The sequence below is a fragment of the Aythya marila genome (assembly GCF_965140915.1).
Source record: "Aythya marila genome assembly, chromosome: 1".
NCBI lineage: Eukaryota > Metazoa > Chordata > Aves > Anseriformes > Anatidae > Aythya > Aythya marila.
In genome coordinates, this window is record NC_139042.1 from 978,191 (window position 1) to 1,004,099 (window position 25,909).

General features: G+C 67.1%; 1 protein-coding gene across 4 annotated transcripts in view; it reads left to right on the plus strand.

Annotated features, from left to right (window-relative positions):
* ARAP1 (ArfGAP with RhoGAP domain, ankyrin repeat and PH domain 1) overlaps positions 1 to 22,633 on the plus strand; it is a 37,860-nt gene extending 15,227 nt beyond the window's left edge. For 2 of the 4 annotated variants that reach the window (XM_082772571.1, XM_082772572.1), the window contains 33 exons: positions 3,197 to 3,387; positions 3,628 to 3,698; positions 4,397 to 4,500; positions 4,953 to 5,081; positions 6,874 to 6,943; positions 7,179 to 7,299; positions 7,443 to 7,648; positions 7,975 to 8,081; positions 8,171 to 8,370; positions 8,600 to 8,685; positions 10,042 to 10,224; positions 11,276 to 11,450; positions 12,398 to 12,532; positions 12,856 to 12,991; positions 13,304 to 13,406; positions 13,485 to 13,680; positions 13,982 to 14,027; positions 14,233 to 14,396; positions 14,679 to 14,891; positions 15,313 to 15,418; positions 15,650 to 15,797; positions 16,031 to 16,114; positions 16,217 to 16,285; positions 16,423 to 16,540; positions 17,218 to 17,331; positions 17,435 to 17,577; positions 17,993 to 18,025; positions 19,149 to 19,231; positions 20,327 to 20,377; positions 20,859 to 20,922; positions 21,027 to 21,182; positions 21,894 to 21,932; positions 22,096 to 22,633. In XM_082772571.1, the coding sequence (XP_082628697.1) occupies positions 3,197 to 3,387; positions 3,628 to 3,698; positions 4,397 to 4,500; positions 4,953 to 5,081; positions 6,874 to 6,943; positions 7,179 to 7,299; positions 7,443 to 7,648; positions 7,975 to 8,081; positions 8,171 to 8,370; positions 8,600 to 8,685; positions 10,042 to 10,224; positions 11,276 to 11,450; positions 12,398 to 12,532; positions 12,856 to 12,991; positions 13,304 to 13,406; positions 13,485 to 13,680; positions 13,982 to 14,027; positions 14,233 to 14,396; positions 14,679 to 14,891; positions 15,313 to 15,418; positions 15,650 to 15,797; positions 16,031 to 16,114; positions 16,217 to 16,285; positions 16,423 to 16,540; positions 17,218 to 17,331; positions 17,435 to 17,577; positions 17,993 to 18,025; positions 19,149 to 19,231; positions 20,327 to 20,377; positions 20,859 to 20,922; positions 21,027 to 21,182; positions 21,894 to 21,911 (3,823 nt within the window). In that variant the 3' untranslated portion in view covers positions 21,912 to 21,932; positions 22,096 to 22,633. The remainder of the gene's footprint in view (positions 1 to 3,196; positions 3,388 to 3,627; positions 3,699 to 4,396; positions 4,501 to 4,952; positions 5,082 to 6,873; positions 6,944 to 7,178; positions 7,300 to 7,442; positions 7,649 to 7,974; positions 8,082 to 8,170; positions 8,371 to 8,599; positions 8,686 to 10,041; positions 10,225 to 11,275; positions 11,451 to 12,397; positions 12,533 to 12,855; positions 12,992 to 13,303; positions 13,407 to 13,484; positions 13,681 to 13,981; positions 14,028 to 14,232; positions 14,397 to 14,678; positions 14,892 to 15,312; positions 15,419 to 15,649; positions 15,798 to 16,030; positions 16,115 to 16,216; positions 16,286 to 16,422; positions 16,541 to 17,217; positions 17,332 to 17,434; positions 17,578 to 17,992; positions 18,026 to 19,148; positions 19,232 to 20,326; positions 20,378 to 20,858; positions 20,923 to 21,026; positions 21,183 to 21,893; positions 21,933 to 22,095) is intronic. The other 2 variants (XM_082772574.1, XM_082772573.1) reach the window with 2 other exon arrangements.
* Positions 22,634 to 25,909: the final 3,276 nt, after the last annotated feature.

The following is a 25,909-nucleotide window of genomic DNA, read 5'->3' on the forward strand; positions in this document are numbered from 1 at the left end:
GGGGAGCTGGGGACAGTCCCAGCTGCAGCTCGTGCGGGTTTTGGGTGTGGGGACCCCGAGGTGATGGCTGCGGGGGGTGGATGGGGAGCGGGGTGTCAGAGACTTGCTCTGGGGTTTGCTGCGGACCCCCGCGGCTCAGAATTTCGGGTCCCAGCCCCCGGTGCCCTCCCCTGCCCCACAACTGGGGCCCTGAGCTTGGTGAGCACAGGGGTCCCCAGGGGCGTGGGGACCCAAAGCAGCGGGGTGATGCTCCCCCAAAATCCAGGGGGGCTTCTCCACGTTGGATCAACGCTTGCAGCGGGCTGGGTGATGCCTGTCCGTGCCGGGGGGGCTGTTTGTGCACGTCTGGGCGATGCCCCCCCACCTCGGGGTGGGGGTTCCCCCCCCAGCTGGGTGCTGCGCCCTCTCGCCATCGGGCAGCGACACCGGCGCACGGCTCCGTCCCCAGCAGCCACGGCTCCGGGAGGGGACAGCCCCTGCAGGGGGACATTTGGGTGTCCCCAGGATGGGTCTGGGGGGGACCTGCTGCTTCCTCGGACCCCCATAGGGGCTGTCTCTGCTCGGCTGCCCGGCATTTTGGGGGTGCAGCCGCTCGCCCCGGCTCCCCCTCTTCCGGCAGCGCCGCCGTGGTCCCCGGCACTTCCTCCCGCAGGGCACGGCCGCTGTGGGGCCGTACCCACACCCTCCCCGACCGACCCCCACGGAAACGGCCCCGGGGGGGTGGCAGGGACACGGTGGGGGGCATTTTGCAAAAGTTACTTGTGGGCCAGACCCGGGGGAGGGGTGAGCTGTGGGGTCCCGGCGGGCTCCAGGTCTGCGGAGAGCGAGCGTCGCGCTGCGGTTTCCTCTGTGCTGCTGCTGCTGCCCTCCAGCCAGCTCTGACCCCCCCACCGTGCCCCCCCTGAGCCCTGCCAGGTCACCCCCAGCCCTCCTGGGTGCCACCGTCACCCCCAGAGCTGCTGGGTGCCACCATCACCCCTTGGTGCCACCGTCACCCCCAGCCCTCCTGCGCCCTGCTTGGGGACCTCGAGAGGAGCGAGCGGAGGGGCTGTGCTGGGGGGGCACCCATGGGGACGAGGGGACGGTCACCTCCTTGTCCCCAAGGGATGGAGGAGGGCAGGGAGAGGTGGCCGAGGAGGGGGCATTGCTCTGGGCTGTGCCCCCTGCCTGTGCTGGCACGGGGCAGCGCGCACCCTTTGGAGGCGCTGGGGGTCCCGCTGCGCTCCCCGTGCGGGGCCGCGAGAGCTTCTGACGTTTTTTTTTGGGGTTGGGGAGCCCCAGGGTGTCTGCAACTCTGGTGCGTTTGCAGCTTCTCCTCTGGGTGTTTTGGGGAACTGAAACGTTATCAGTGCCGCGAGGACGCTGCGGCTGCCCGCTGCTGGCCTCGTCCCGTGAGCCCCGGGGGGGGACTGCGCGGGCAGGACCGGGTGACAGCAGGAACGGTGTCCTCCCAAAGTGTCCTGAGGTGTCCTTGGCGAGGAGGCAGTGGTTGTCCTTGCCCGTCACGCTGTGAAACAACAAGAAATGGGACAGCCTGGGGGCTTTGGGGAGGCTTGGGGACCTCGGGGAGGCGTGGGGACCTCGGGGAGGCGTGGGGACCTTGGAGCAGCTTGGGGACCTCGGGGCCATCGGCTTGCTGCTGGCATTGGGGCTCACGACGCAGCCCACGGGGGGCCTGGAGGCCACTCAAGTGGCCCCCTTAAGCTGTGACAAACCCCCTGTCACCTCCCTGCCCCGGTGTCCCTGCACCCCTGGCGGTGCCGACGGTGGCACTGGGAGCTGCGGGAGGACTGGCCCCCGCTCCCCTAATGTATGGATGGTTGTGGCTGGTTCCCATGGCAATGCTGCTGAGAAATGAGGTCAGCCTGACCCGCAGCCTGGCAGCCGAGGGACAAATTTGCTCTGCGAGGCTCCGGGAAAGCTCCCGAGCACCCTCGGTGGCGCGGGGAGGGCAGCCTGGAGACCCGGCGTGGCCGTGCCCGGGGTGCGCTGGGTGCTGGGAGCAGCCCGGGAGGTGCTGAGCTTTCTCCGTGTAACTGCTGGGATTTGGTGCTTGGGGTCTGGATCCTGCCCAGACGCCCCAAATTGGGGCTGCAGTGCAGGCAGGAGGTGCAGGGCTCATGGATGGGGACGGTGGCCCCAGTGCAGGGCTGGGAACGTCTCCGGTGGCACCCATGGCTCAGCAGCACCCACCCAGGGCACCCATCTATTTCCAGCACGGGCTGTCAGCTGCCCCCAAAACCTCTTCAGTGAGCGATTTGGAGTGGGGCTGGGAATAAAACAGCCCAAAAAACCTGCCCCAGGGTCTGCGAGGCTGTGCCCTGGGGCTGTGGAGGGCTGGCATCACCGCCGCCAGAGCCCCCTGGGTGTGGAGCTGAGTTTTCCACCTCTCTGGCTGCGTTGCATGGGGCTTGGGCTGTGATTCTCTGTAGGATGGCAGCCCAATGAGATCCCCTTTTGGCTTTACGCCGTGTTTGGTGCACGACTTTTGCACAAAAACCCATTCCTGGTCCCCTCTCCGAGCGCACCCCCCCGTGCCACCGGCGGAGCTCGGCGCCCCGTGGGGCTGCGGGGCCGTGCCGAGCCTCCTCCCCGCTCGGCCCCACTCCGTCACTGTGGGGCCGCTCAATCAGGTCCCTCTTATTTTTACACCCAGCAGGAACTTCCCCTGATTTCCTGCCCCCCAGAAGCACGGCGCTGCGGAGGGCTTCATTGCATTTCTGCCCGCCCGCAGTGGCTGGGGAGGCAGGAAGCGAGCGGAGAGCGGCGGTGACGGGCGAGGGGCGGCCAAAATCGGCTTGTTTTGGGGCTGGGGGGGCCCCAGGCGGAGAGCTGGGGTGCTGCGAGCCTGGGACCTGTGCCCCTGGGTCCCCTGGGACCCAGCTCCAGGGGACAAAACACCTGATAGGGGACCGGGCTTCAAGGCTGGAGGCGGCCCCTGGTGTCCCCGAGGGCCCTGATAAGAAACCTGAGCTGCGAGGGAGGTTTGGGGCCGGGTGCCAGGAAATCCTTCCAGGCCTGAAAAGCGCCGCCATAGCCCGCGCAGGGTGAGGCCTCCGCCATGGGAAGGTTTTGGAGCTTGGGCTGGGGTCGGTGCTGTAAAAGGGGCTCTGCTTTTGGGGTGGAAACGGGTGCGGGAGGGTCCGTGGGATGCCCGCGGTGCCGTCCCGCAGCGCCTGCTCCTGTCTCTCCGCAGCGTTCCTGTTAAGGAGGAGGTCCCTGTCCCCATCCCTGTCCCTGTCCCTGTCCCCATCCCCGTCCCCGTCCCCGACAGGGAGCCCCCCGTCCCCCCGTCCCCTCCAGCCCTGCTGCCCCGTGCCAAGCTGCAGCCGGCCCCGCAGCCCCAGCCGCCCTCCGAGCCCTCCTGTCCCTTCGTGCCCGAGTTCGGTGAGTACCAGAGGGTCCCCGATCCTCCTCTGGGACCCCCGGCGTGGTGTGGGGTCCCTCTGGGGCATCACCTGGCAGCTGGGGTGACGAGCAAAGGAGCAGGGGAACAGAAAGGGGTTTTGGGGAGAGCCCTGGGACCCCCGGGGCAGCTCCTGGATGGGGCGAAGCCACCCCCCGAGCGGTGCCCAGGGGTCGCGGCGGTGCCAGGAGCTGCCCAGCACCTTCTGCTCGCCCTTGCAGATGACTCTGACTACGAGGACCCCGCCTGGGAGGAGGAATTAGCCAGCCCCGCGGGGCAGATGGCCGACAAGGTTGGTGTGGGTGCTGGAAGGGGCTGGGGCGGCGAGCAGGGGGCGTGCAGGGACACCCCGATGGTGGTGCTGGTCCTGGGTGGGTTTTTGGGCACGGCTTGGGGTCGGGGCGGAGGGGCAGGGTGCTCTGCGAGCCCACGGGGCTGCTGCTTCACCCAAGTGCAGCCTCCCCGCAGGCTGGCGTGCACGGAGTGCGTGCTAGTGGACGGCTGAAGCATCGCAGCCACAAATCTGACATTTATTGCCTGGATTTGGGATTTTTATCCACCACGCGCTCCTTCCTGAGGCCGAATTTCTGCGGTTCTGGGCTGATTTTGGGGGCTGCGGCACCCTGAGCACCCTCCTTTTCCTGGCGATGTGCACTGCCTTCCCCTGGCCCCAACCGTGCCACCCGCTACCCCTGGTGCTGGGGGACATCCAGAACCATCCAGAAGCACCACGGCACCTCGCAGAGCCTCGGGCACTGCTGGAAGCTTCAAAAAGGGGCGATGCAGGCGGTGCCGCTGCATTTTGCGCCCTCTTTCCCTGCCTCTCCATGGGCATCCCTAGCTGGTGGTGGTGCTGCGAGCTGCGTGGGGTGCTCAGCACCCTGCTGGGTGCAGGGGGTGGCCGGAGGGGGCTGGAGCCCTCCCCAAGCGCCCTGGTGTGGATCAGGGAGGGCGCAGGGCTGCCGCTGTCACCCCCGTGTGTCCCCGCAGGAGGATGCTGAGGCCGTGACGGGTCGGCCGCGGTCCCTGCGCTTCAACAGCCTCTTCAGCGAGGACGAGCTCATCGAGGACGACTACGATGCTCCCCCGGCCAAGTAGGGGCTCCTCCTGCCGCTCCTCGTGTGCGTGTTCACGTCTGCCTGCCTGCGGCCGTGCGAGCGTGCGCGGGCAGGGGCCGTGCGCGGCGCCGTGCGGGCAGGAGCACGCGTGTGCGAGGCTGGGGGGGGTGCATGTGAGGGGCTGTGCGTGCACGGGGGGGGGCTGTAAATATTCAGGGGAGGCTGTAAACATTCGGGGAGGGCTCTATAAACATTTGGGGAGGGGGCTGTAAACATTTGGGGAGGGGGCACTCGCCTGCGAGCATGCGGCTGGGTGCGTGCGCTGCTGGTGATGCCCAAGATGCGTGCGCGCACGGGGGTGCGCACGGGGGTGCACGTGCACGCCTGCATCACTCCACACCCCAGGGTGCTGAGCGGTGCAGGGGGGGCCGTGCCCACCCCCTCACCATCTCGTAACCCCCCCCCCCTGCTTGGCTCCCGCTCCCCAGCGCAGGCAGAGGCTGGAGCGAGGACGGCCCCAGCCCCGGCACGCTCGGCGACGGCATGGAGCGCTCGGCCACCCCGCAGCTCTCCCCCACCATCCGAGCGGGGTGGCTGGACAAGAACCCGCCGCAGGGGTGAGTGAGATTTGGGGCGCAGCCCCTCTGCCCTCCCCGTGCCGTCCGTGTCGCCCCCTTGCTGTCTTTTTCCCCCTTGTGGTTCCTGCTCGCTGGGGGAGGCGTCGCGCTCTGGTGGAAAGGGGCTCCTGCGGCCACCTCCTGCCTCCTGGTTTAGGTTAAAAGTGGCTGGTTTTAGTGAAAGGCCCTTTTTCCGAGCGGGTGCACTGAGCTGGCTGAGGAGGAGGAAGGAGGGAGCTCAGGGGAGGAAGGAGAAGCACGAGGGGAGGCTGGAACAAGGGGAACGGGGCTGGGGAGCAGGACGGGGACCGTGGCTCTCCGAGCGCTGAGCCTCGCACGTGGCCCCGCTGCCAACGCCCCCGCTGCCGTCCCGGCCTCACTTTGCAGCTCCAGCTTCCCCCTGTCCAAGCACTGTGGGGTCGGGTTTTTGGGAAATGAGCACTGCTCGCTCCGGGGAAGCCCGGGGGTGGCAGCAGTCCCGGAAAGCTGCTGTCTGGGGAGAAGTGGTGGCTGCAGCCTGCCTCGCGCCACCGGCACGGCCACCCTGCCTTCCCCACAGGGCTCAGATTTTATTTTATTCGCTGTGAGTGCTGCAGGAGGCTTTTCTGGCAGTGCTCCTGCTGCGTCCACCTGTGGGTTATTGGGGGATAACACCCAGGGGCACACAGACCTCCATAAAAGTGGTTTGTGTGCCAACCCCTTACCGCGGGGCTCCGCGTCCCTGCGCTGCGCCCGTGGCACCCAGGGGTGGCACGGGGAGGGCTCTGAGGGAGCCCCGGATCCCCGCCTGCACCTTAACACCAGCCACGAGGAAACCCCGAGGCCTGAATCCCCGGGGAGGAGGAACCCGGGGCTGGTTTTGGGGAAGTGAGAGCCCGCAGAGCTCCCCGGGGAGCCCGGAGGGGAAGCTGCTCCCTGGGTGGGGAGCCAGAGCCTGGGGAAGGCAGTGGAAGGAAAACCAAAAGAAAAACAACCCAAATTTCCAACCCTGAGTGCCTAAAGCCAGCCGGGAGGGCTGAGGGGTTTCTGTGGGATGGGGATTGGGAACGGGAGGGCCGGTGGAAGAGCCCAGAGCCTCAAGAAGGATTTCCTCCTTCCGTAAAGGCCGAGTGCGGCGGGGTCACGTGTGGCGGTGCTGAAATCCTTTCCTGAACAAACAAGCACTTAAGCAACGGCCCACGAAGCTGGGGGGGCACCAAGGGGGCTCCCGGGGCTTTGCCGGAGGCTTTTTGGGGGGTGCCAGGGGGCTCCGGGGTGGCCTGACCCCCTGCACCCCCACCCGGTGATGCTGATGCGCACCGAGGGCGCGAGGTGCCCGGGGGGGTCCTGCAAGGAATGGGGACACCACCGACCCGGGGGGGGCTCTGGCAGCGATTGCTAATTGGGGTCAGCATCTGACGAGGTGCTTTTAGGGGCAGCCCCCGCTCTCGGCTCCCTGCTTCCCTCGGTGCCCGCAGGAAAGCACAACCCCCCCCCCCCCCCCGCTGCCACCAGGGTCGATGGCGAGGTGGCCCCGGGCTGTCGGCAACTGGGGCGTGAAGGCACAGGCGGAGAGGCCCCGGGTTCAAGGGCACATGGGGGGGATTTTGGGGGGGCTGAGGGCGCTGCTGCAGCCGGGGGCTCGCCTCCTTTCTGCACCCAAACCCACGCAGGGGGCCGCGTTGTGTTGGGGTCCCCGTGCCCGACCTGTCCCGGCCCCCTTCGTGCTCCCATCTGGGTGCTCCCCAAGCCCCCCCGGGGTGCAGTTTGGGTGCCCCGTCCCCTCCAAGGCGCCCCTCCTGTCCCTCCCCAGCTCCTACATCTACCAGAAGCGCTGGGTGAAGCTGGACGCCGACTACCTCCGCTACTTCGACAGCGAGAAGGTGAGGGGGGCAGGAGGGCTGAGGATGGGGGCTGGAGGTGTCGGGGGGCACCGAGCCCACCTCGCATCCCTCTGGGCGCCCTGGTGGCACGGAGGTGCCAAGGGACAACGTCCCCGGCGCACCACGGGAGCGAGGTGCCCCAAACTCCATCCTGGGGTCGTTCCCAACCCATCTCCAAGGCGGTGATGGTGATGGTGATGGTGTGCCTCTCCCCCCACCCCGTGTCCCCCCCCAGGACGCCTACTCCAAGCGCTTCATCCCCGTCTCCTCCATCTCCCGCGTCGCCAGCGTCGGGGACCAGAAATTCGAGGTGGTCACCACCAACCGCAACTTCGTTTTTAGGGCCGAGAGTGACGGTGAGCGGATGGGGGGACACCCCCGGGCAGCCAGCCCCGACCCCACTTCGGGGCTGCTCCCCTCCTCCTGGCAGCCCCCTGGCCCTTCGGATGAGCCCCCCCCCAAGCCCCAGCCCTGACCCCTCTGTGCTCCGACCCCGCAGCCGACCGCAACGAGTGGATGCAGACCCTGCAGCAGGTGGCGGAGGAGCGCAAGGGGAAAGCTCCGGAGAGGACCCCCGTGCCCCCGACCTCCCCCGACGCCACGGAGCCCGCGGATAAGAGTGGATTCCTGGAGCTGAGGGGCTTCAAGCACAAGCTCTTCGTGGCTGTGGCCGGGGACAAAGTTTTCCTCTACAAGAACTCGGAGGTGGGTGCAGGGGCTGGGGACCCTCGTGCGCTCTGCATGGGGACCCCCGCCCATCACCCATCATTTTGGCAGCTGGGGTAGAGCAGCAATGAGCTGGGGCTCCCCAAAATGGGGAGGGGAGACCCCAAGGGTGGCACACCCCAAGCTGCAGACCCCCTTAACGCGGTTTGGGGACCCCAGCAGCATCGCACCCGCTTGGGTCGGTGGCGTCTCCATCCCAAACCTTGAGCGCCCCGGGGTTGGGGTGTGCGTGGGGACCCCTGGGGAGGGGGGGCTGCCCTCCCTCACCTCTCCGCCCACCCCCTCCCCACTCGCCCCCCCCCCAGGACTACCGGCAGGGCATCGGCATCACCTACATCGAGATGAACGTGGGCAACGTCAAGGAGGTGGACCGCAGGGGCTTCGACCTGACGACGCCCTACAGGATCTTCAGGTGAGCCCGGGGAGGGGGACAACGCCCTCCCAACAGCCCCCTCCATCCCCGCGGCCGTCCCTCCCTCACCTTCCCCTCCCCGCCCGCAGCTTCTCGGCCGAGTCGGAGCAGGAGAAGGAGGAGTGGGTGGAGGCCATGCGGCACGCCATCGCCGAGGCGCTCTCCAACTCGGAGGTGGCGGAGAGGATCTGGGCGCTGGAGCCCAACCGCTTCTGCGCCGACTGCGGCTCCCCCCAGCCCGACTGGGCCTCCATCAACCTCTGCGTCGTCATCTGCAAGAGATGTGCAGGTAGCGACCCCCCCCCCCTCAGCACCCCGGGGTGCTGCGTGCGCCCCGGCACCCGGCCCCTCTCCAAACGGCACCCGGCATCGGGGAGAGGGGGCTCCCCCAAACCTCCTCCCCTGCTCGGTCTGTGGTGCTGTGCAGCGCAGGAGGGTTTGGGGGGAGAGGGGCACGGCTCTGCGTCCCCCCCTGACCCCAAAGGGGGGTCCTAACGGCTCCTCTCACCCCCCCCAAGGGGAGCACCGGGGCCTGGGGCCCGGCATCACCAAGGTCCGAAGCCTGAAGATGGACAGGAAGGTGTGGACGGAGGAGCTGATCCAGGTAGTGGCACGGATGGGCTCCGAAATCTGCTCTGGGGGCAGCCACCCCGTGTCCCCCCCCATCGCAGCCCCCGCTGTTATCCCCATCCCGACCCGTGCCGTGACTCGGGTAGGGAGGGGACCACCAGCAGCCCCCTGCCCCCATCCCTGCGGTGCACCCCGGGGGCACGAGGGGGGCTTCACGCCCAGGCTGGGGGGGCAGAAGGCACCTGCACACCCACGGGGTGACGGCTGCGGAGCTGCTGGATGACCCCGGGGCCGGGCAGGAGGAGGAATTTGGCAACACCAGCACCAGGGGTGGGCGTTGGGCTGGGCTTTGACACGGCACCGAGGTTCTCAGCAGCACCGGGGGCCCTCGTGGGTTGTGGGGCCGCTGGAAAGAACCCTAAGCTGGCCCCAAAACTCGTCCCCAGCACCGTGCCACCCTGCCTGCCCCGTGGCACGGGGTCCGTGCCGCCCTGGCCGTGCGCCCCGGTGCCGCGGCCCCAGCGGGTGCTGCATTCCTGCCCCTGTCCCACCCTGCAGCCCCCGCCTCCGGGCTGTCTGCTCCCCAGCCCAAACCCTTCCAGCTGCAGCCCCGATCCTCCCCTTTCCTGGAAGGCTGCCCTTAACCCCTCCGGGCTCGCAGAGAGCTTTGGAAACGTCCCCGTGCGCCCCAGCCTGCTCCGTGCCCCCCGTGCACCCCAGCTCCATCCCTCTCCTGCTCCGCATCACCCCAAAGGGCACGGGGACGCTCACTGAGCACCCCATGGGGCTTGCTAGGGTGATGCCATCTCCCAAAAGTGTCCCCAGGGCAAATTTTGCTGCTTCATGGCACGGCAGCAGGCGGGCACGGCTGCCACAGGGCTGCAACGGGGCCGCAGGGCAGACCTGCACCTCCCGGCCCCGGGGCGCAAAACGGGGGCTGTGCACCATGGGGTCGGGGAGCGGGGTGGCGAGGGGCTGCGGAGAGCTCTTTAAATCCCCTCCCGGGCTCTCGGTGCTGCTTTCCAGATGTGCTTTTTTTTTTTTTTTTTTTTTTTCTGGGGCAGGAAGGGGAGTGGAAGGATTGCAGGGGAAGAATTGCCTGGAGCCGGGGCCGGGTTAGGGTCACACCGCGGCGCAGCAGCGCAGCGGCGGGCGGGTGCTCCCCCACCCTGGGCTCAGCCCCTCTCCCCCTTCTACACTCCTTGTGCACGACGCCTTCTTCTTCCTCCTCCCTGCACCCGGAGAGCCTCAGCATCACCGCTTTGGGGTGGGCTGGCAAGCTCCCTGCAGGCTCCCCCAGCCCCACAGAGCCCGTCCCACCCCATCCCACCCCGTCCCACCCCGTCCCACCCCGTCCCCCAGCCACGCCGGCCTCCCCTTGTCCCCGCAGCTCTTCCACCACATTGGCAACGCCGTGGCCAACCAGTTCTGGGCCGCCAACGTGCCCCCCAGCGAGGCCATCGGCCCCGGCAGCAGCAGCCAGGACCGGCGGCGCTTCCTCATCGCCAAGTACCGCGAGGGCAAGTACCGCCGCTACCACCCGCTTTTCGGCAACCAGGAGGAGCTCGACAGGGTCAGTGGTCCTGGGGACGGGTGTCGTCCCTTGGGGGAGGGTCCCAAAAAGCACAGGAGCGAGGTCTCCCCTCGTTCTCGGGGCGGGGATGCGGACTTTGTGGGCGGTGGGACCGGTCCCAGGTTGGGGACGCCCCGTTGGGGTGCTGGGGACGGGGTTTGGTCCTGGTTTGCAGGGGGATGAGTGGTCTCCATCCCTGCCTCCCTCCCTGCCTGGATCAGCCCAGCCTCCGAGGCTCTCCCCGTGTGCCCCCCAGCCTTAGCCTGGGGTCTCCAGGCGGGATGGGAGCCCCACAGGGACCGGGTGGCACCGCTATGGGGCACAGCCAGCTGGGATCGCAGCTCTGTTCCCAGCCTGCAGCACCGTGGTTGTAGCACCCCTTGTGTTATCCCCAAATTTTTGGGATCCCTGGGTCCCACCGCAGCCCCATGCCCTGCCTGACCCTGGCACGATGGGTGCCCTGCTTCCTGCACCCTCCCCACAAACCTCCACCACCCCCTGACCCCAAAACCTCCCCAAGCACCGGGGTCAGGCGCTCCCAGCGGGGCACGGCAATCCCACTGGTTCCCATCCCAGCTGCGAGCAGGACTGGGAGCAGGACAGCCTGGTGCCCCCGGTGCTGTGACAGCCACCCCGGGGTGCTGCCTCCCCGTGCCCCGGGGCTGTGCAGCTCCCCTCGGCGCGCCGCTGTTTGCACAAGAGCCGGGGGCGCGCTGCGCCGCGCCGTGCCGGCGGCCGCGGGAATTCGCATGTGGGCTTGTTTGTTTTTCTGCTCCGAGAGCCCGTCCCACCCCGCTGCTGCCGGGATGACTTCACCCCGGGCTCCTTAAGGGAGGGATTCGCCAGCTCCAAAACTTTCTTTCCCTCCTTTGTCCTGCCCCGGCGGCGCTGGCGGCGGCAGGGAGGAACCCGGCTGCGCTCCCCGGCTCCTTCCCCTGCGGCGTAACCTCGCAGGGCTGGCTCCTCGCCGGGGGTCTCGCCCCCACCCCTGGAGCCACAACATCAAGGGCAGGCTCGGAGCTCACCCCCTGCCCCCCCTGCTCTGCCGCAGGCCCTGTGTGCGGCCGTCACCACCAGCGACCTGGCCGAGACCCAGGCCCTGGTCTTCTGCGGGGCGGCGGTGACGTGCGCCACCGGGGACCCCCAGTGCCCCGTCCCCCTGGCGCTGGCTGAGAAGAGCGGGCAGAGGCTGCAGATGGAGTTCCTGCTGCACAACAAGACCTCGGGTAAGGGCTGTCCCCATCGCCGGGTGTCCCCTGGGTGTCCCCGGGTGTCCCTTGGGTATCCCCGGGGGTCCCCTGGGGGTCTCCAAGTGTCCCCTGACCTGGGGAGAGGCAGAGACTTTTGGGGTTGATCCTGGCTCCGCCACCCGCTCGGCACGGGGCTCTGCTGTGTGCAGAACAAGGCAGCCCTGTGTGACCCAGACGGGCTCTGTTCGTGCCGGGTTCCAGCCCCAAACCAAAATACCAGAGCGGGACCGCAGGAGCCCTGCGATCCGCCCCGAATTCCTGAGCCCGCAGCCGCCTCCGGGCTCAGCTCAGCTCCTGCCACCCCGCAGCCTTGCTCTGCGTTCCCAACGGCAGCCCCCCAGCCCCTGATTTCTGCCCCTCGCTGGAATCTCTGCACCTTTGGTTTCGTCTGGCCCTGCTGGGAAAGCCCCAGAGGTGCCCAGGAGCTGGGTTGGGGCAGGAGGGGAGAGGCTGCGGCACGTCGGGCGTTTTGGGGAGCCCCGGTGCTGCCCGGGGTCCCGGTGCTGGTGCTTGGGGACGTCACCACGAGCATCCCCACTGCGGGATGGACGCGTGGAGGTGCACGGGGAGCGAGCCCCAGACCCCACGCCAGCGTGGGCTGCAGCCACCTCCTCCCTCCAAGCCCTTCCCAAGTCTCCAGTCCCGTCCAAGCCCTTCCCGCTGAGCTGGAGCTGGCCCAGGAGGGGTCTGGCCCTGCGATTTTGGAGCTGTCAGCACAAAAAGAGGGCTGGGAGAGCAGCTGCAGCGAGGCCCCCTCTGTGCGAACCGGAGAAACCCGAGCCCCTGAGCTCATCCCGCGGTGCCCAGCGGCTCTGCGGCTGCACGGGGGCTCCGGCAGGGGAAACCCCCAGCCTCGGGGGGCATTTCAGGGCCCCGTGGCCCCCCTCTCCGAGCCCCGTGCCAGGCTGTTCTCCCCTCCGCAGAGACGCCACGCCTGGAGGTGGGGGTTGGCGAGGAGAAGCACTACTCGGTGCTGCTGCCCTGCGTCACGCACAACGGCTTCCTCTACAAAACCCCCTCCATGGCCAAGCCCGTCAGCGAGAGGAAGGGCCAGGAAGGTAGGTGGGGGCCCACGGGGTTGGGGGGAAAAGGGGTGCGGGGGGTTGGAGAGCCCCAGCAGGGGGAGAGGGCAGAGGGGCTGCAGCACCCCCAGCTCCCCAGGGCACTGGTGAGACAGCTGGGGGTGCGGAGCGAGCCTGCTTTTGGAGAGGTTTTGGAGAGGTTTTGGGGAGGTTTTGGGGAGGTTTTGGGGAGGTTTTGGGAGCGAGGGGCTGTGCCCTGAGCTGGTGGGCTGGTGGGTGGTCTCGGGTGGCTTTGGGTGGCCCCAGGTGGCCGGAGCACGTGGGGTTGCTGAGCCCCCCCCCCCCCCGGTGCCACGCAGAGTTCAGCCGGCGGTGGTGCACGCTGCAGGACGGCGTCCTCAGCTACTACGAGAACGACCGCAACGCCGTGCCCAACGGCGAGATCAAGGCAGGGGACATCGTGTGCCTGGTGAACAACCCGCCCCACACCCACGGGTAAGGCACCCCCCTGTCCCCTCTGGTCCCCGGTGTCCCCTCCGGCCCCCCTGTCCCCTCCGCGGGGCTGCTGCCCGGCCCCGATGGCACTGAGCTGCCCATTTTGCAAGGAGCCTGTTGAATATTTTATTCTTTGCAAGCTTTTTGCTAACATCTTGGGTCTCTGGGAGAGTGTGCAAAGCACTCGGGGGCCCTGGGGATGTGCTGGGGGGGTCCCCAGTCAGAGGGACCACCGGTGGGGCTGAGCCCCTCTCCGCTCGTGCCGCGGATGCTCCCCGGGCACTGAGGTTCCTCGAAATTCTCTTCCTGCAGGATCGAGAGCACGTTCGAGGTGTACATCGAGTCGGAGAGGCTCTACCTGTTCGGGCTGGACTGCCCCGAGGCCGCTCGGGAATGGCTCAAATCCATCGCCAAGGTGGGAACTGGGGGACCTGGGGCCGGCGTGGGGGCCGGGGGCTGCGCGCTGACGGCCCTCCCGTGCCCCCCTCCCCAGTCCTTCGTCCCTCCCCACGCAGAGGAGCTGCTGAGCCACGATTTCGAGAGGATCGGCCGCCTGCTCTACAAGGGGGGGCTCAACCTGGAGCGTGCCAAGGAGGGCTGGTTCGCCCTGGCCGGCTCCACGCTCCACGTCTGCTTCGAGGACAGCGAGCGCCACGAGGCTCTCCAGCTGCGCAAGCTGCAGGAGCTCTGTAGGTGCCCCGTGCCCCCCCCGTGGGACCCACGTTCAGGCTGGAAAGGGGGTCCTGGGGGGGGGACAGACCTTGCCCCAAGCTGCTGTGGGGTTATCCAGCCCGGTGGCGGCCAGCAGGGTGCTCGTGGTGGGGGTCTGGTGGGTGCCGTTCCCACGTCCTGGGAGCTTGGGGACCCTCTTTTGGGCAGGGTGCTTCTCCTGGCAGCTCTTCCTCCTCTCCATCCTCTTCCTCGTTGCTGCTCACCCAGCCTGGGCTGGAGCTGGGCGGCTCCTGACGGGCTCCTGCCTTCCCTTCGCAGCCATCCAGGGAGACAACGAGGTGCTGGTGCTGGTGGAGAGGCGGAGGTAAACGCCGAGCTGGTGGCGCAGCCCGGCTGGAGGGTGGGTGGGGATCAGCCCCCCTCCAGCAAAATACCACCCCCTGCCCAAACCCACCCTGCTCCTGGGACGCCTTCACCCTCGGGGGAACCCGGTTTGGGGTCCGGGAAGGTGCCTGTGGGTTTGGGAAGGGGGCGGCTGGGCCCCCGCTGAGCTCCGCGGCCGCCGGCAGGACGCTGTACATCCAGGGCGAGCGGAGGCTGGATTTCCTGGGCTGGGTGCACGCCATCCAGAAGGCTGCGGGCAGCTCGGGGGACACCCTGTCGGAGCAGCAGCTGACCGAGGGGGACGTCCCCATGCTGGTGGACCGCTGCATCGACTACATCACGCAGTGCGGTACGCGCCCTCGCGGGACGGGGTCGGGTTGGGTCACCCCATCAGCGTGCCCAGACCCGATTTCCTCCCTCCCCGAGCATCTCCTCCGGCTTCTTGGGAGGCTGGAGCGGGGCTTGGCTCCTGCCCACAGCTCCTCGGTGGCCGGGGAGCACCTGCAGGGTGGGGAGCACCGCGTCCCCCCTCCTCGGGGACCCTTTGATGAGCATCCAGCGCGGGTGGGTGGTGGCCAAACCGCGGCGCTCCCGGGGGCTCAGCGCTGGCGGTGGCTTTGCTCTGCCCCAGGGCTGACCTCCGAGGGGATTTACCGCAAGAGCGGGCAGAACTCGAAGACCACCAGCCTGCTGGAGATGCTGCGCCGCGACGCCCGCAGCGTGCGCCTGAAGGAGGGCGAGCACCACGTGGACGACGTCGCCAACACCCTCAAGCGCTTCTTCCGCGACCTGGGCGACGGGCTCTTCACCCGACGCTGGAGCCAGGACTGGCTGCGGGCCACGGGTGAGGGCGAGGGCCGCGGGGAGGGGGCGTCCCGCTGCCGAAAAGCTGAGCCTGGCCCCCCTCCCTGCTTGCTCCTCTCGTTGAGCATCTGGGGTCCAGATGTTTGCCTTGGCCGGCACGGTGGTGGCCGTGAGTCAGAGCCGCCGGGCGCCGAGCCCGGGGTGGGGAGAGGAATGCGCCCGCCGGCCCCGCGCCCAGGTGTGGCTAGGGGGGGGCTCGCCCTTTGCTCCTGGATCCAGCCCCCCCAGCACCATTGCTGGAGGCACCCGGGGGGGCGAAACAGCCAAAAAAATCTGGGGTGCGCCGGCCCCAACAGCTCGGTGATGGGGTGGGAGGCTCCGAGGTGGGATCTGGGGTGGGTGGGGGTCCTCATCGTGGTTTCACGCCCCTTCATGCTTGCATTTTTCCCCATTTTTCGCAGCGCTGGAGGATGAGGAGGCGAAGATCGGGGAGTACCGGCGGCTCCTGGAGACCCTCCCCACGGTGAACAGGGCCACGCTGAAGGCGCTCATCAACCACCTCTTTCGGTACGTTGCGGGTCCCCAGCGCCCCGTGGGGCATCGCCCCATTTTCTGTGGGGTTCTGGGGGGGGGTGTGGGGTGCAGGAGAGCCTTCATCCCTCCTCCTCTTCATCCCGAGCAAGAAATGGATGAGGATTTGGGGAGTAGAAGTGCTCCAAGCTGAGCACCACGTCCAGGATGGGGGTCCCGGGGTGGGGGGGTGGCACGGGGCAGGAATCATCGTGGGGTGCCCCGCAGGGTGCAGCGCTTCTCGGGGGACAACCAGATGAACACGCACAACCTGGCCATCGTCTTCGGGCCCACGCTCTTCCAGACGGATGGCAAGGACTACAAGGCGGGCCGGGTGGTGGAGGACCTCATCAGCCACTACGTCAAGATTTTCAACGTAGGTTTGGACGCGCAAAACTCCCCAAAAACCCAAAAAAGCTCTGCCCTCGGGTGGGAGCTGCTGCAGGACCCCCGGCACCTGCACCGTGCCGACGCACGGGTGGCTCCCCAAGGGATGGGGGCTGGTGGGAGGGAGGTGGCCCTGCTCTTCCCACAAATCCTCCTTATTTTGGAGGCACACGGCGTGGGGGCTGCATCCCCGTGACCCCCCCGGGTTCCCCTCCTCGGCAGGTCAACGACCAAGAGATGAAGAAGCAGCAGGACGAGATCACGGCCATCATGAAGATGCGGGAGGCGGCGTCCAGCGGCACGCAGGTGGGGACCTGCAGCAGCACACTTGGGGGGCTACACGGTGTGGGGGGATAAATCCCGTGCGTGGGGAGCCGTGGGTGAGAGGAATTTCCCCCTGCCCTGCAGCAAGCCGGGGATTTCATCTGCACGGTGTACCTGGAGGAGAAGAGGACGGAGACGGAGCAGCACGTCAAGGTGAGGGGGGGTTGGAGGAGGGCGCAGAGGGGACGGGGACCCCCGTTGTGTGCCCAAAACTTGGCTCTGAGCCGAGGGAGGGTGGCACGGCATGGGGACAGGGGTGGCACTGGGTGACAGAGACCTGTCCCCTGCAGATCCCGGCCACGATGACGGCCGAGGAGCTCACCTTCGAGATCCTGGACCGGAGGAAAATCGTCACGAAGGAGAAGGATTACTGGAGCTGCTTCGAAGTGAACGAGAGGGAGGAGGCGGGTCGGTGTGGTGGAGGGGATGGGGATGGGATGGGGATGGGATGGGGATGGGATGGGGATGGGATGGGGATGGGATGGAGATGGGATGGGGATGGGATGGAGATGGGATGGGGATGGGGATGGGATGGGATGGGATGGGATGGGGATGGGATGGGGATGGGATGGGGATGGGATGGAGATGGGATGGGGATGGGATGGAGATGGGATGGGGATGGGGATGGGATGGGATGGGATGGGATGGGATGGGATGGGATTGGGATGGGATGGGGATGGAGATGGGGATGGGGATGGGGATGGGATGGGATGGGGATGGGATGGGATGGGATGGGGATGGGGATGGGGATGGGGTGGGATGGGATGGGATGGGATGGGATTGGGATGGGATGGGGATGGAGATGGGGATGGGGATGGAAAAGAATGGGGATGGGGATGGAGATGGAGATGGGATGGAAATGTGTGCGCACGAGCTACCTCCATGCGTGTTTTACCAGCACGTGTGCAGATTTTCCATGGCCTCCAGCATTGTGTTTAGAAACCACACGCATTTTGCCATTGCAACACATTTTTATTATTATTTTTTTGGCAATTCTGAGCAATTGCAATGGCTCAGCACCCACCTGGCCCTCCCGGGGGGACCCCCCCGTGCGTGTCCCCGAGCCCTGCCTGTCCCCCCAACAGAGCGTCCCCTGCACTACTCCGAGAAAGTGCTGCCCATCCTGCACTGCCTGGGCACCGACAGCTACCTGGTGGTGAAGAAGCAGCTCTCCATGGAGAACATGCTCATCTACCTCGGTGAGGGCAGCAGGCAGCGGGACGGGGAGGTGGGAAGGGGGTCAGGGTCTGCCCGGACCCCTCCTGGGCTCCTGACCCCCCCCTGGGTGCCCCCCTTTCCCAGCCAGCAGAGTGGGCGACTGCAAGCACGGCATGATGAAATTTCGGGAGGAGAGGAACCTGCTGGGGCTCGGCCTCAGCACCGGCTTCCACGACCGCTACTTCATCCTCAACCACACCTGCCTGCGGCTCTACAAGGAAGTGCGGGTGAGTATTCCCCTTCCCCTTCCCTTCCCTTCCCTTCCCTTCCCTTCCCTTCCCTTCCCTTCCCTTGGCACGTGGGGCATCGCGCTGGCACCTTTTCGGGCTGGCACCTTTTCGGGCTGGCATTTTTAGGGCTGGCACCTTTTAGGGCTGGCATTTTGCAGGCTGCTGCCAGCACCAATCAAGCTGCCCCCAAACCAGGACCTCGGTGGGCACGAGCCAGGAGCCGGCCCCGTTAGCTCAGGGGCTCAGGAGGGACCCCCAGCGCTCCCTTGGTCCCTCGGGGGTGCTCTCCATCCCCGCCGCCCCCCTGCTCAGCCCCCCCATCCCCTACCGAGGCCCGGCGTGCCTGGTGGGCTGCGTGGGGGTCTCCTGGGGGTCCCCGTGTCGGGTTTAACCCCGCTCCTCTGTTAAACAGAGCCTGAAGCAGCGGAGCCCCGTGCTGGAGAACGTGAGTAGAGGGCCGAGCCGGGGCGCGCAGAGGAGCCCTGGCCCTCTGCCCTTACAAGGCTGCCGGGGCTCGACCCCGATCCAATCCTGCAGCCCTCAGCACGTGCTGGGCCCCTCCGTGGGGGTGGGTAACGAGAGGGTCCCCTCCCCGTTACCCCCAGGTGGCCCCCCAGCTTTGGGGACACACCGGCTGGCACCCCGTTATCCCCCGGTTCCGCCCCAGGAGCTGGGCACGGGGTCCGGGGAGGGGGCGCACGGAGGGGATGGGATTGGGCTCACGCCCCCATCCCGCAGGCATTGGATCAGGCCCTTGTAAGTCACCCGCTTGTGTGCTAAAGGGGGGGGGGGTCCCGAGGTGCCCCCCCTTGTGCCACCCGCTGCCGGAGCATGGCTTGTGCCACCACACGGGGCATGGCGAGAGAGCAACGACACCAGGAGGGGTTGGGGACACACCAGGAGGTCTGGGGGGGCAGCAGGGCACCTGTGGGGGGGGGCTTCCCCACGTCCCCCCCACCTTTGGGTGCTGCCCAGTCAGCACCCAGAGGACGCGAGGATGGGCAGGGCTCCCCCGGATGGTGCGAGGAGGTGGGGACGGAGCTGGGGCTCCCCGTTGCGCCCCAGGGGGGGGTGAGAGCGGTCCTGGGGGGGCACCTGCTTGCTGTGCCGTGCCGTGCCATGCCGTGGTGTGCTGCACCTTGCTTTTCTGTGCCGTGCCGTGCCGTGATGTGCTGCACCACGCTGTGCCACGCTGTGCCATGCCGTGCCAAGCCGTGCCACACCGTGCCATGCCGTGCCACGCCGTGCCAAGCCGTGCCACGCCATGCCATGCTGTGCCACATTGTGCCATGCCGTGCCGTGCCGTGCCCACAGCAGGAACGTTTGCAGAGGAGGCAGCGCAGGGCCAGCACGCCGCCCGTGCCTCATCTCAGGCTGCCATCTGCTGGGAAACGTCCCCGGGGTGCTCCCAGCTCCAAAAAGCAGCCAGCGCCGTGCCCGGGGGACCCGCCACCCCCTGTCCCCTCTGCACGGGGAGGTGCTGGGGCTGTGGCACCCTGCCCGTGCCTCCGCTCGCCCTCGGCAAGCCCAGGGGAGGAGCGGAGCCCAACGCAGAGCTCTCTCCGCAGAGCCACAAGCCGGAGAAGGAGTGGCCCATCAGGAACCTGCGGGTCTACCTGGGCATCAAGAAGAAGCTCCGGCCGCCGACGTGGTGAGCGAGCACCTCCGGGTGCCCTGCTGCCGGGGACAGCCCCCTGGGGACAGGGGCAGGGGCGCGGTGGCCACGGGGACGTGGATCCCGGTGGCCGTGGCTCGTGGTGGCCGTGCCTCTTGCCACCAGATGTCAGAGCAGCCTCGCAGGACGCGGGCTGCAGCCTGGGGACGGCGCGGGGACGGGGACCTGGCACTGTCCCTGCGCACGAGGGGGAGGCGATGGGGGGAGGCCGGAGTGTGCAAGTGTGCACGAGGGGGGGGGTGTGCGTGTGAGTGGGTCTTCATGCCACAGACGCGTGTGCATCCGTGTCAGGGTGTGTGTGTGCATGTAAATGTGCACGTGTGTGCATGTGTGTGCCTGTGGGTGTGTGCATCCGTGTCAGTACGTGTGCATGTGCACACACGTGGGTGCACACACATGGTGCATGCATGAGTGTGCACGTGTGCATTTAAGTACACGTGCAGGTGTTTACGTGCGTGTGCACATGTGCGTGTGTGTGTGCAAATGTGTGCAAATGTGTGCAAATGTGTGCCGTGCGTCTGTGCATGTACATGTGTGTGTGTGACTGTGTGTGTGCATGTGAGTGTGCACGCGTGTGTGCGGTCATGGGGGTGGTTGTGGGATGGGGGTGGTTGTAGGGGTGGGATGGTTGTAGGGATATGGGGATGGCTGTAGGGTGGGATGGTTGTAGGATGGGATGGTTGTAGGGATATGGGGTGGTTGTAGGGATACGAGGATGGTTGTAGGGATGGGATGGTTGTAGGATGGGGATGGTTGTGGGATGGGGGTGGTTGTAGGGATATGAGGATGGTTGTAGGGATATCGGGATGGTTGTAGGGATATTGGGATGGTTGTAGGATGGGAATGGTTGTAGGATGGGATGGTTGTAGGATGGGGATGGTTGTAGGGATATGGGGTGATTGTAGGGATATGGGGATGGTTGTAGAGATATGGGGTGATTGTAGGGATATGGGGATGGTTGTAGGGATATGGGGATGGCTGTAGGATGGGGATGTCTGTAGGAATCCTAAACCTGGCGTGCCAGGGAGCGCCGTGAGGCTGTTCCTCATCTTCTCACCCCTCCCCTTCCAGCTGGGGCTTCACGGTCTTCTACGAGAACGAGAAGCACGAGAAGCAGCAATGGTGAGGGCAGGGGGGGGCAGGGGGATGCCGACCCCAGCCAGGACAGACGGACACCCCGCACCGGGGGGGTGTCTCCACGGGCAGAGCCGTGCCAACGGGGTCGGATCCTGCCCCTGGATGTCCCCAGCTCTGTGTCCCCTTCACCCCCCGGGGTCTGTAGGGTCCCGTGCAGAGCAGCAGCTCCTGGCCCCCTTGGGGTCCATCTGTGCCCCCCAGGGCGCACCCCCTGCGCCTCCCCCCTCACCCTACAGCGGGTGTCCCCATCAGATTGTGGGTGTCCCCAGCTGGCTAATGCCACCACCACCAATTTGTCACCTGCTGCATCGCTGCCAAACCCCTGGCACCCCCATCCCGGGGTCCAGACAGCTCCCAAACACCCAGCTCCAAACGGGCATCCCCACCCCAAACCGTGCCGGGTGCCCCCGACCCCACAGGAGCACACCCCTAATGTGGGGTGGGCGCCGTCCCCGTGTCCCCACAGGTACCTGTGCTGTGACACCCAGGCCGACCTTCGGGAGTGGTTCGCCACCTTCCTCCACGTGCAGGTAACTCCAAACCCTTGCGGGGCTGCACGGTGGGTTTGGGGGGGGTCCCCCTCCGATTTGGGGGTCCCCCACTCACCCCACAACGCCTCCGCCCCCGTTCCCAGCACGGCGGCGCCCTGTGGCCCTCGGAGACCTGCAAGGTGCGGGCGTCGCGGAGGCAGCAGGACGCCAGGTTGGGTAACATCTCCCTCATCCCGCTGCGCGGCAATGAGAGCGAGATGAGGAGCAGCGTGGCTGCTTTCGCTACTGACCCGCTGACCGTGAGTCTGCATCACACGGGGGGGTGGGAGGTGGGGGGGGGGGGACCCCTTATGGAACGGCGTCGCCCTGCTGGGAGACACTGGGGTGACTGGGGAGATGGGGACGTCCCTTCCCTGCGCCCTGCCCGGCCCCTTTGTGGGTTTTTTTTTTTTTTGGGGGGGGGTTATCCTAAGAGCTGGGGGTGCCCCGAACCGTGTGATGCAGGGCGAGGGGGTGCTGCGGGAGCGGTGATTTTCGTGGTGGTGGGGTCACCGATCAGCTCCCCTCCTGCTCTCTCTCGCTGCCGGACCCCACAACAGCCGTCCTTCCCCGGGGGCTGCTGTGTGCCGGGGTCCCGTCCCCCCCCCCCCAAAAACCACCACCCCGTGCCTGGGGTGTCCCCGCTCAGCCACGGGGTCCGCGGGGGCAGCCCCAGCACCCCGCGGGGGCCTCGTTGCTGTTATAAACCTGAGCCTGGGGACGGCTGGGTGTCCCCTGCCGTGTCCCTAGGGCACGGTTTGGGGGCCTGGGGTGCACCCCACAGCAGCCTGGCTCGGGTTTATAACTGGGAAATGGGGGCTGCTCTGCTGGGGATGCTCCGCTCCGGTCTGCCCCTTGCTCCCCGTTTTTTTCCCCCGAAAAACGCCCCCCGGCTGCTGGTGATGCCCGGGCGGGCGTGCAGGCAGCGGGGGGATGAACGGGGGTCTTTTTTTCTCCCTCCATGTCCCCAGCTCCTCCGAAACGTCTGAGCTGGAGGCCTGACACGCCAGGTGGGTGTCTGCTGCCTCCGGGGTGACCGCGGCGCACGGGTTTGGGGACGGGGTGCACGTGGGGAGGCGCACGCAGGGACGCCTGCGGTGCCATGCACGGAGCAAAAGGGGACACAAGCAGTGCCCCCCACCCCACTTCCCTGACCCTCTGCTTGTCCCCCAGGTTCATCTGCGAGCGGGGAAGCCCTCGGGGAACCAACACCACGGCGGTGACCCACGGGCAGCCGGGAGGGGACACGGCAGCAGCGGGGCAGTGGCTACGGACCCCTGGGGGGGAACCAGGCTGGGTCAGCCCGGCCGCCCCCACCCCGGCTGCTGCTGCTGCTCCGAGCCCCGGGCAGGGAGGCAGCGCCCGGCCGGGCACCCCGCAGCGGGGGGCTCGTCCTTCCCCTCCTCCTCCTCCTCCCTTTGTTTTTAAATCTTTCCTATAAAACCATGCGCGGAGCCCCCGCCCCACAGCCCCCCCCCCCATCGCTCCTGGAGAGCTGGTGGCACAGCCCTGGGGTCTGCGCCCCCCTCCCCGTGCCGGGCAGGGCAGCAGGGTGGGCTTGGGGGCTTGGGGAGGGCTGCGTTCAGCCGGACCCCCCCCTCCCCTGGATCCAGCCTCTGCTGTTGGCCGGGGGGCGCGGGGCAGCGGGGTGGCGGGAGCTGCCCCCGTCCTGGCACCACGTCTTGTTGATATTAAATGTGTTTTGGGGGAAGCGGTGCGAGGGTGTCCGGGTCTGTTTGGTGGTGGGGAGCACCCTCACCCTGCGAGGGGCTCGGGGGGAGAAATATTTGCTCCAGAGACATGGGGATGGGGCGATGCTGGTGCCCCCGTGGCAGCCAGAGCGCGCCCACCTCCCCACGGCACATCCACAACCCATGGGGGGACAAAGCCAGGCGTCAGGCGAGGGGAGAAGGCAAAATCCCGTGGGGAAGGGGCTGGGGGGCACTGGCAGCATCCTGCCTGCCGTGCCAGCACGGAACGGAGCAGCCCTGGGGACGTGCCCAGGGGTGGTGGCTTCGTTCCTGGGACGAGCTCCAGAGCTGGAGGTGCTTTGAGGGAAAACTGCCCGTGGCTGCCATGCTCTCAGTGCTTTGGGGGTTTTGTGGCTCTCGTTTTGCTGAAATGTCCCCCCGAATCTGTGCTTGGATTTTCCTACAGCCTGGGTAAATGACAAACCAAAGGGCACCCCATGTCACTCTGCCCCGGGGCGCAGGGACACCATGGGGCGGGGATGGGGCACAGGAGCCCACCGAGGGCTGGGCACAGCCAGGGTTTGTCCCACCCGGGGGTGTTCCCAGCCTGGGTCACCCCTCGGGGACCCCCTTTGGAGGTTCCCAGTGGGGATGTGGCTCTTGGGGCTACAGGTTGGCACCAAATGGCACCAAGCCCCTGCCAATGGCACCAATGGCACCCTGCCACATGGCCACGTGGCCCTACATCCAGCTTGTCCGTCTGTCCTCCCTCCCAGCCTTTGATCAGCCATCCCCCCCCGCCCTCCACCAGGAGCTCTTCGCCCCCAGACCATCAGGGCATCCAGCAGAGGCTGTTTCTGACGGCTGGGCTTGGATTTCCCTGCACTGACCCCACAGGGGGACATCCACGACGCAACTCAGCCCCCAGGACATGCAGTCGGGTGCCGTGCCCCCAGCAAAGGAACCCAGAGCAAGCCAGGCCAGGGGTCCCCAAGATCCCTGAGACCCCAGAGGAGCAGCACAGAGGGGTGCAGGCTGCTGCAGGGAGCGTGCAGAGCTGTGCACCCACGGCCAGGAGCAGAGCTGCGGGCGCTGAGCACGTGCGCTCGGAGCCCGCCTGCGTGCTCGGTGCCTGCGGTGTCTGCACGGCACCCGCTGCATCTTTTTGGCTCCCACACGTCTGCTCGAGGTCTGCAGCGCGTGCCTGGTGTCCGTGAGACACGCTCAGCCCTCGGCAAAGTTCACACTGTTCGTGTGCCTGGAGTCTGCACGTGGGGCTGGCTTCGCGTGCGCACTCGGGGTCGGCGCGCGGGCTCAGGCTGCAGCGCGCTCGGTGCCTGCACACGCATGCAGGTGCACTCAGTTGGCTTGCACACTCATTTGCACACTCGTGGGGTGTTTGTAGGTGCATATTTGCACCTCACCATGCATTTGCTCTGCTCATGTGCTCGCTGCCTGCCTGTCCCTTTGGTTCCTGCACCGTGCGCTCGGTGCCCCGTGCCCCTGAGGGCTGCGCACGCTGGTGGGGAGGCGAGCAGTGCAGCACCCAAAAAAAGGGAGCAGAGCCTCTGGGTAGCTCCAAGCTGGGTTTTTCACTCCGAGGACTCATTCTGGCCTTTGGGGTTGTGCTGGAGGCTGGCTGGTGCCACGAGCAGAGCCTGAGAGCCACCACGGCCGTGGTTTGGGCTGAACCACATCAATACCGTGGTTCCCATCGGGTCTGGGACCCTCGAGGGTGGGATTTGGTTTTCCCTTCATCTCCCTCCTAGTTCCCTGCCTGCACGTGGGCTCTCCATAGTGACCTGCTTGGGACCTGACCCAGGAGGGCCCAGGGGACACGGGGGGGCTCTGCCCTTTGCCCAGCCCCTCTGAGCACGAACCCAGAGCTCTCCAGGGACCCAGGGTGGGCGCAGGGGGGATCAGGCACGTTGCAGCCCCTTCTGCTGACCCTGGCTCGGAGCTGGCCCCGCCGCAGGAGGAAGCCCAGCCAAGAGGCTGTCTCCGAGGAGCGGGATGGATGGCTCCTACCTACACCTCCCCTCTATATATAGAGCTGCGGAGGCGAGCGCCATGTGATACCTTGCACAGACAAGTGATTAATCGCGGAGTCATTTGCAAACAACTTAATAAATTCCCGACACCGCCGGCGTGCCGGCACGTGAGGGCGATTTCTGGGCCCTCCCCAGCCGCAGGCTGTGACCCGGTGCTGCTGCACGGAGCCCTTGGCACGCTCCAGGCTCGTGCTGCTTCCACAAGTGGCCCCGGCCCGGGCTGGGTGCCAGGGGTCCCTTGGGTGCCGCCGTGCCACCCTCCGCCACACAGCAGAGCAGGTACCGGCAGTGCCAGGAGCAGCAGTGACTTTGTGCGCACCCACAAAGGGATTGGGGGCTGCTGGTGGGCAGGGGCTGCTCCGAGGGTCTGAGCCTCTCCTCCTGCTGGCCCTGCACTGCTGGGGATCGAGGTTTGGCCCCTCGGTGAGCAGGCAGAGAGCGCAGAGCCGCTGTGGGTGTGTTTGAACACGAGTATTTGCTTTCCCCAGCGATGCCACCCCCTCCTCCGCGCGGGCTGTGTGGTGGCTCAGTGCCCTGTGCGAGCCTGTCCCTGGCCCCCCTGAAATATCCCTGAGTGCCTCCCAGCAGCCTGGGCTGGTGCGTGCTGCCCGTGTGAGGGCTGGAGGTGGGAGGGCTGGAGTGCAAGGGCTGGAGGTGCAAAATCTGGAAGTACAAGGGCTGGAGGTGGAAAGACTGGAGGTACAAGGGCTGGAGGTGTGAGGGCTGGAGGTGCAAGGGCTGGAGGTGCAAAATCTGGAGGTGTGAGGGCTGGAGGTGCAAAATGTGGAAGTACAAGGGCTGGGGGTGCAAGGGCTGGAGATGTGAGGTCTGGAGGTGCAAGGGCTGGAGGTACAAGGGTTGGAGTGCAAGAGTTGGAAATGCAAGGGCTAGAGGTGCAAGGTCTGAAGGTGCAAATGCTGGTGGTGCAAAGTCTGGATGTGCAAGGGCTGAAGGTGCAAGGGCTGGAGGTGCGAGGGCTGGAGGTGCAAAATCTGAAAGTACAAGGGCTGGAGGTGCAAGGACTGGAGGTACAAGGTCTGGAAGTGTGAGATCTGGAGGTGCAAGGGCTGGAGGTGCAAAATCTGGATGTACAAGGGCTGGAGGTGTGAGGGCTGGAGGTGTGAGCAGGAGGAGGGGGCCACCCTGCCCGTGGGCGCTGCTGCCCGGGCGCAGGGGGTGGCCGCTGCCGCCCCCGTGGCGGTGCCTGGGCGAGCGGCTCTGCGCTGGGTGTGCGGGAGGGGATCC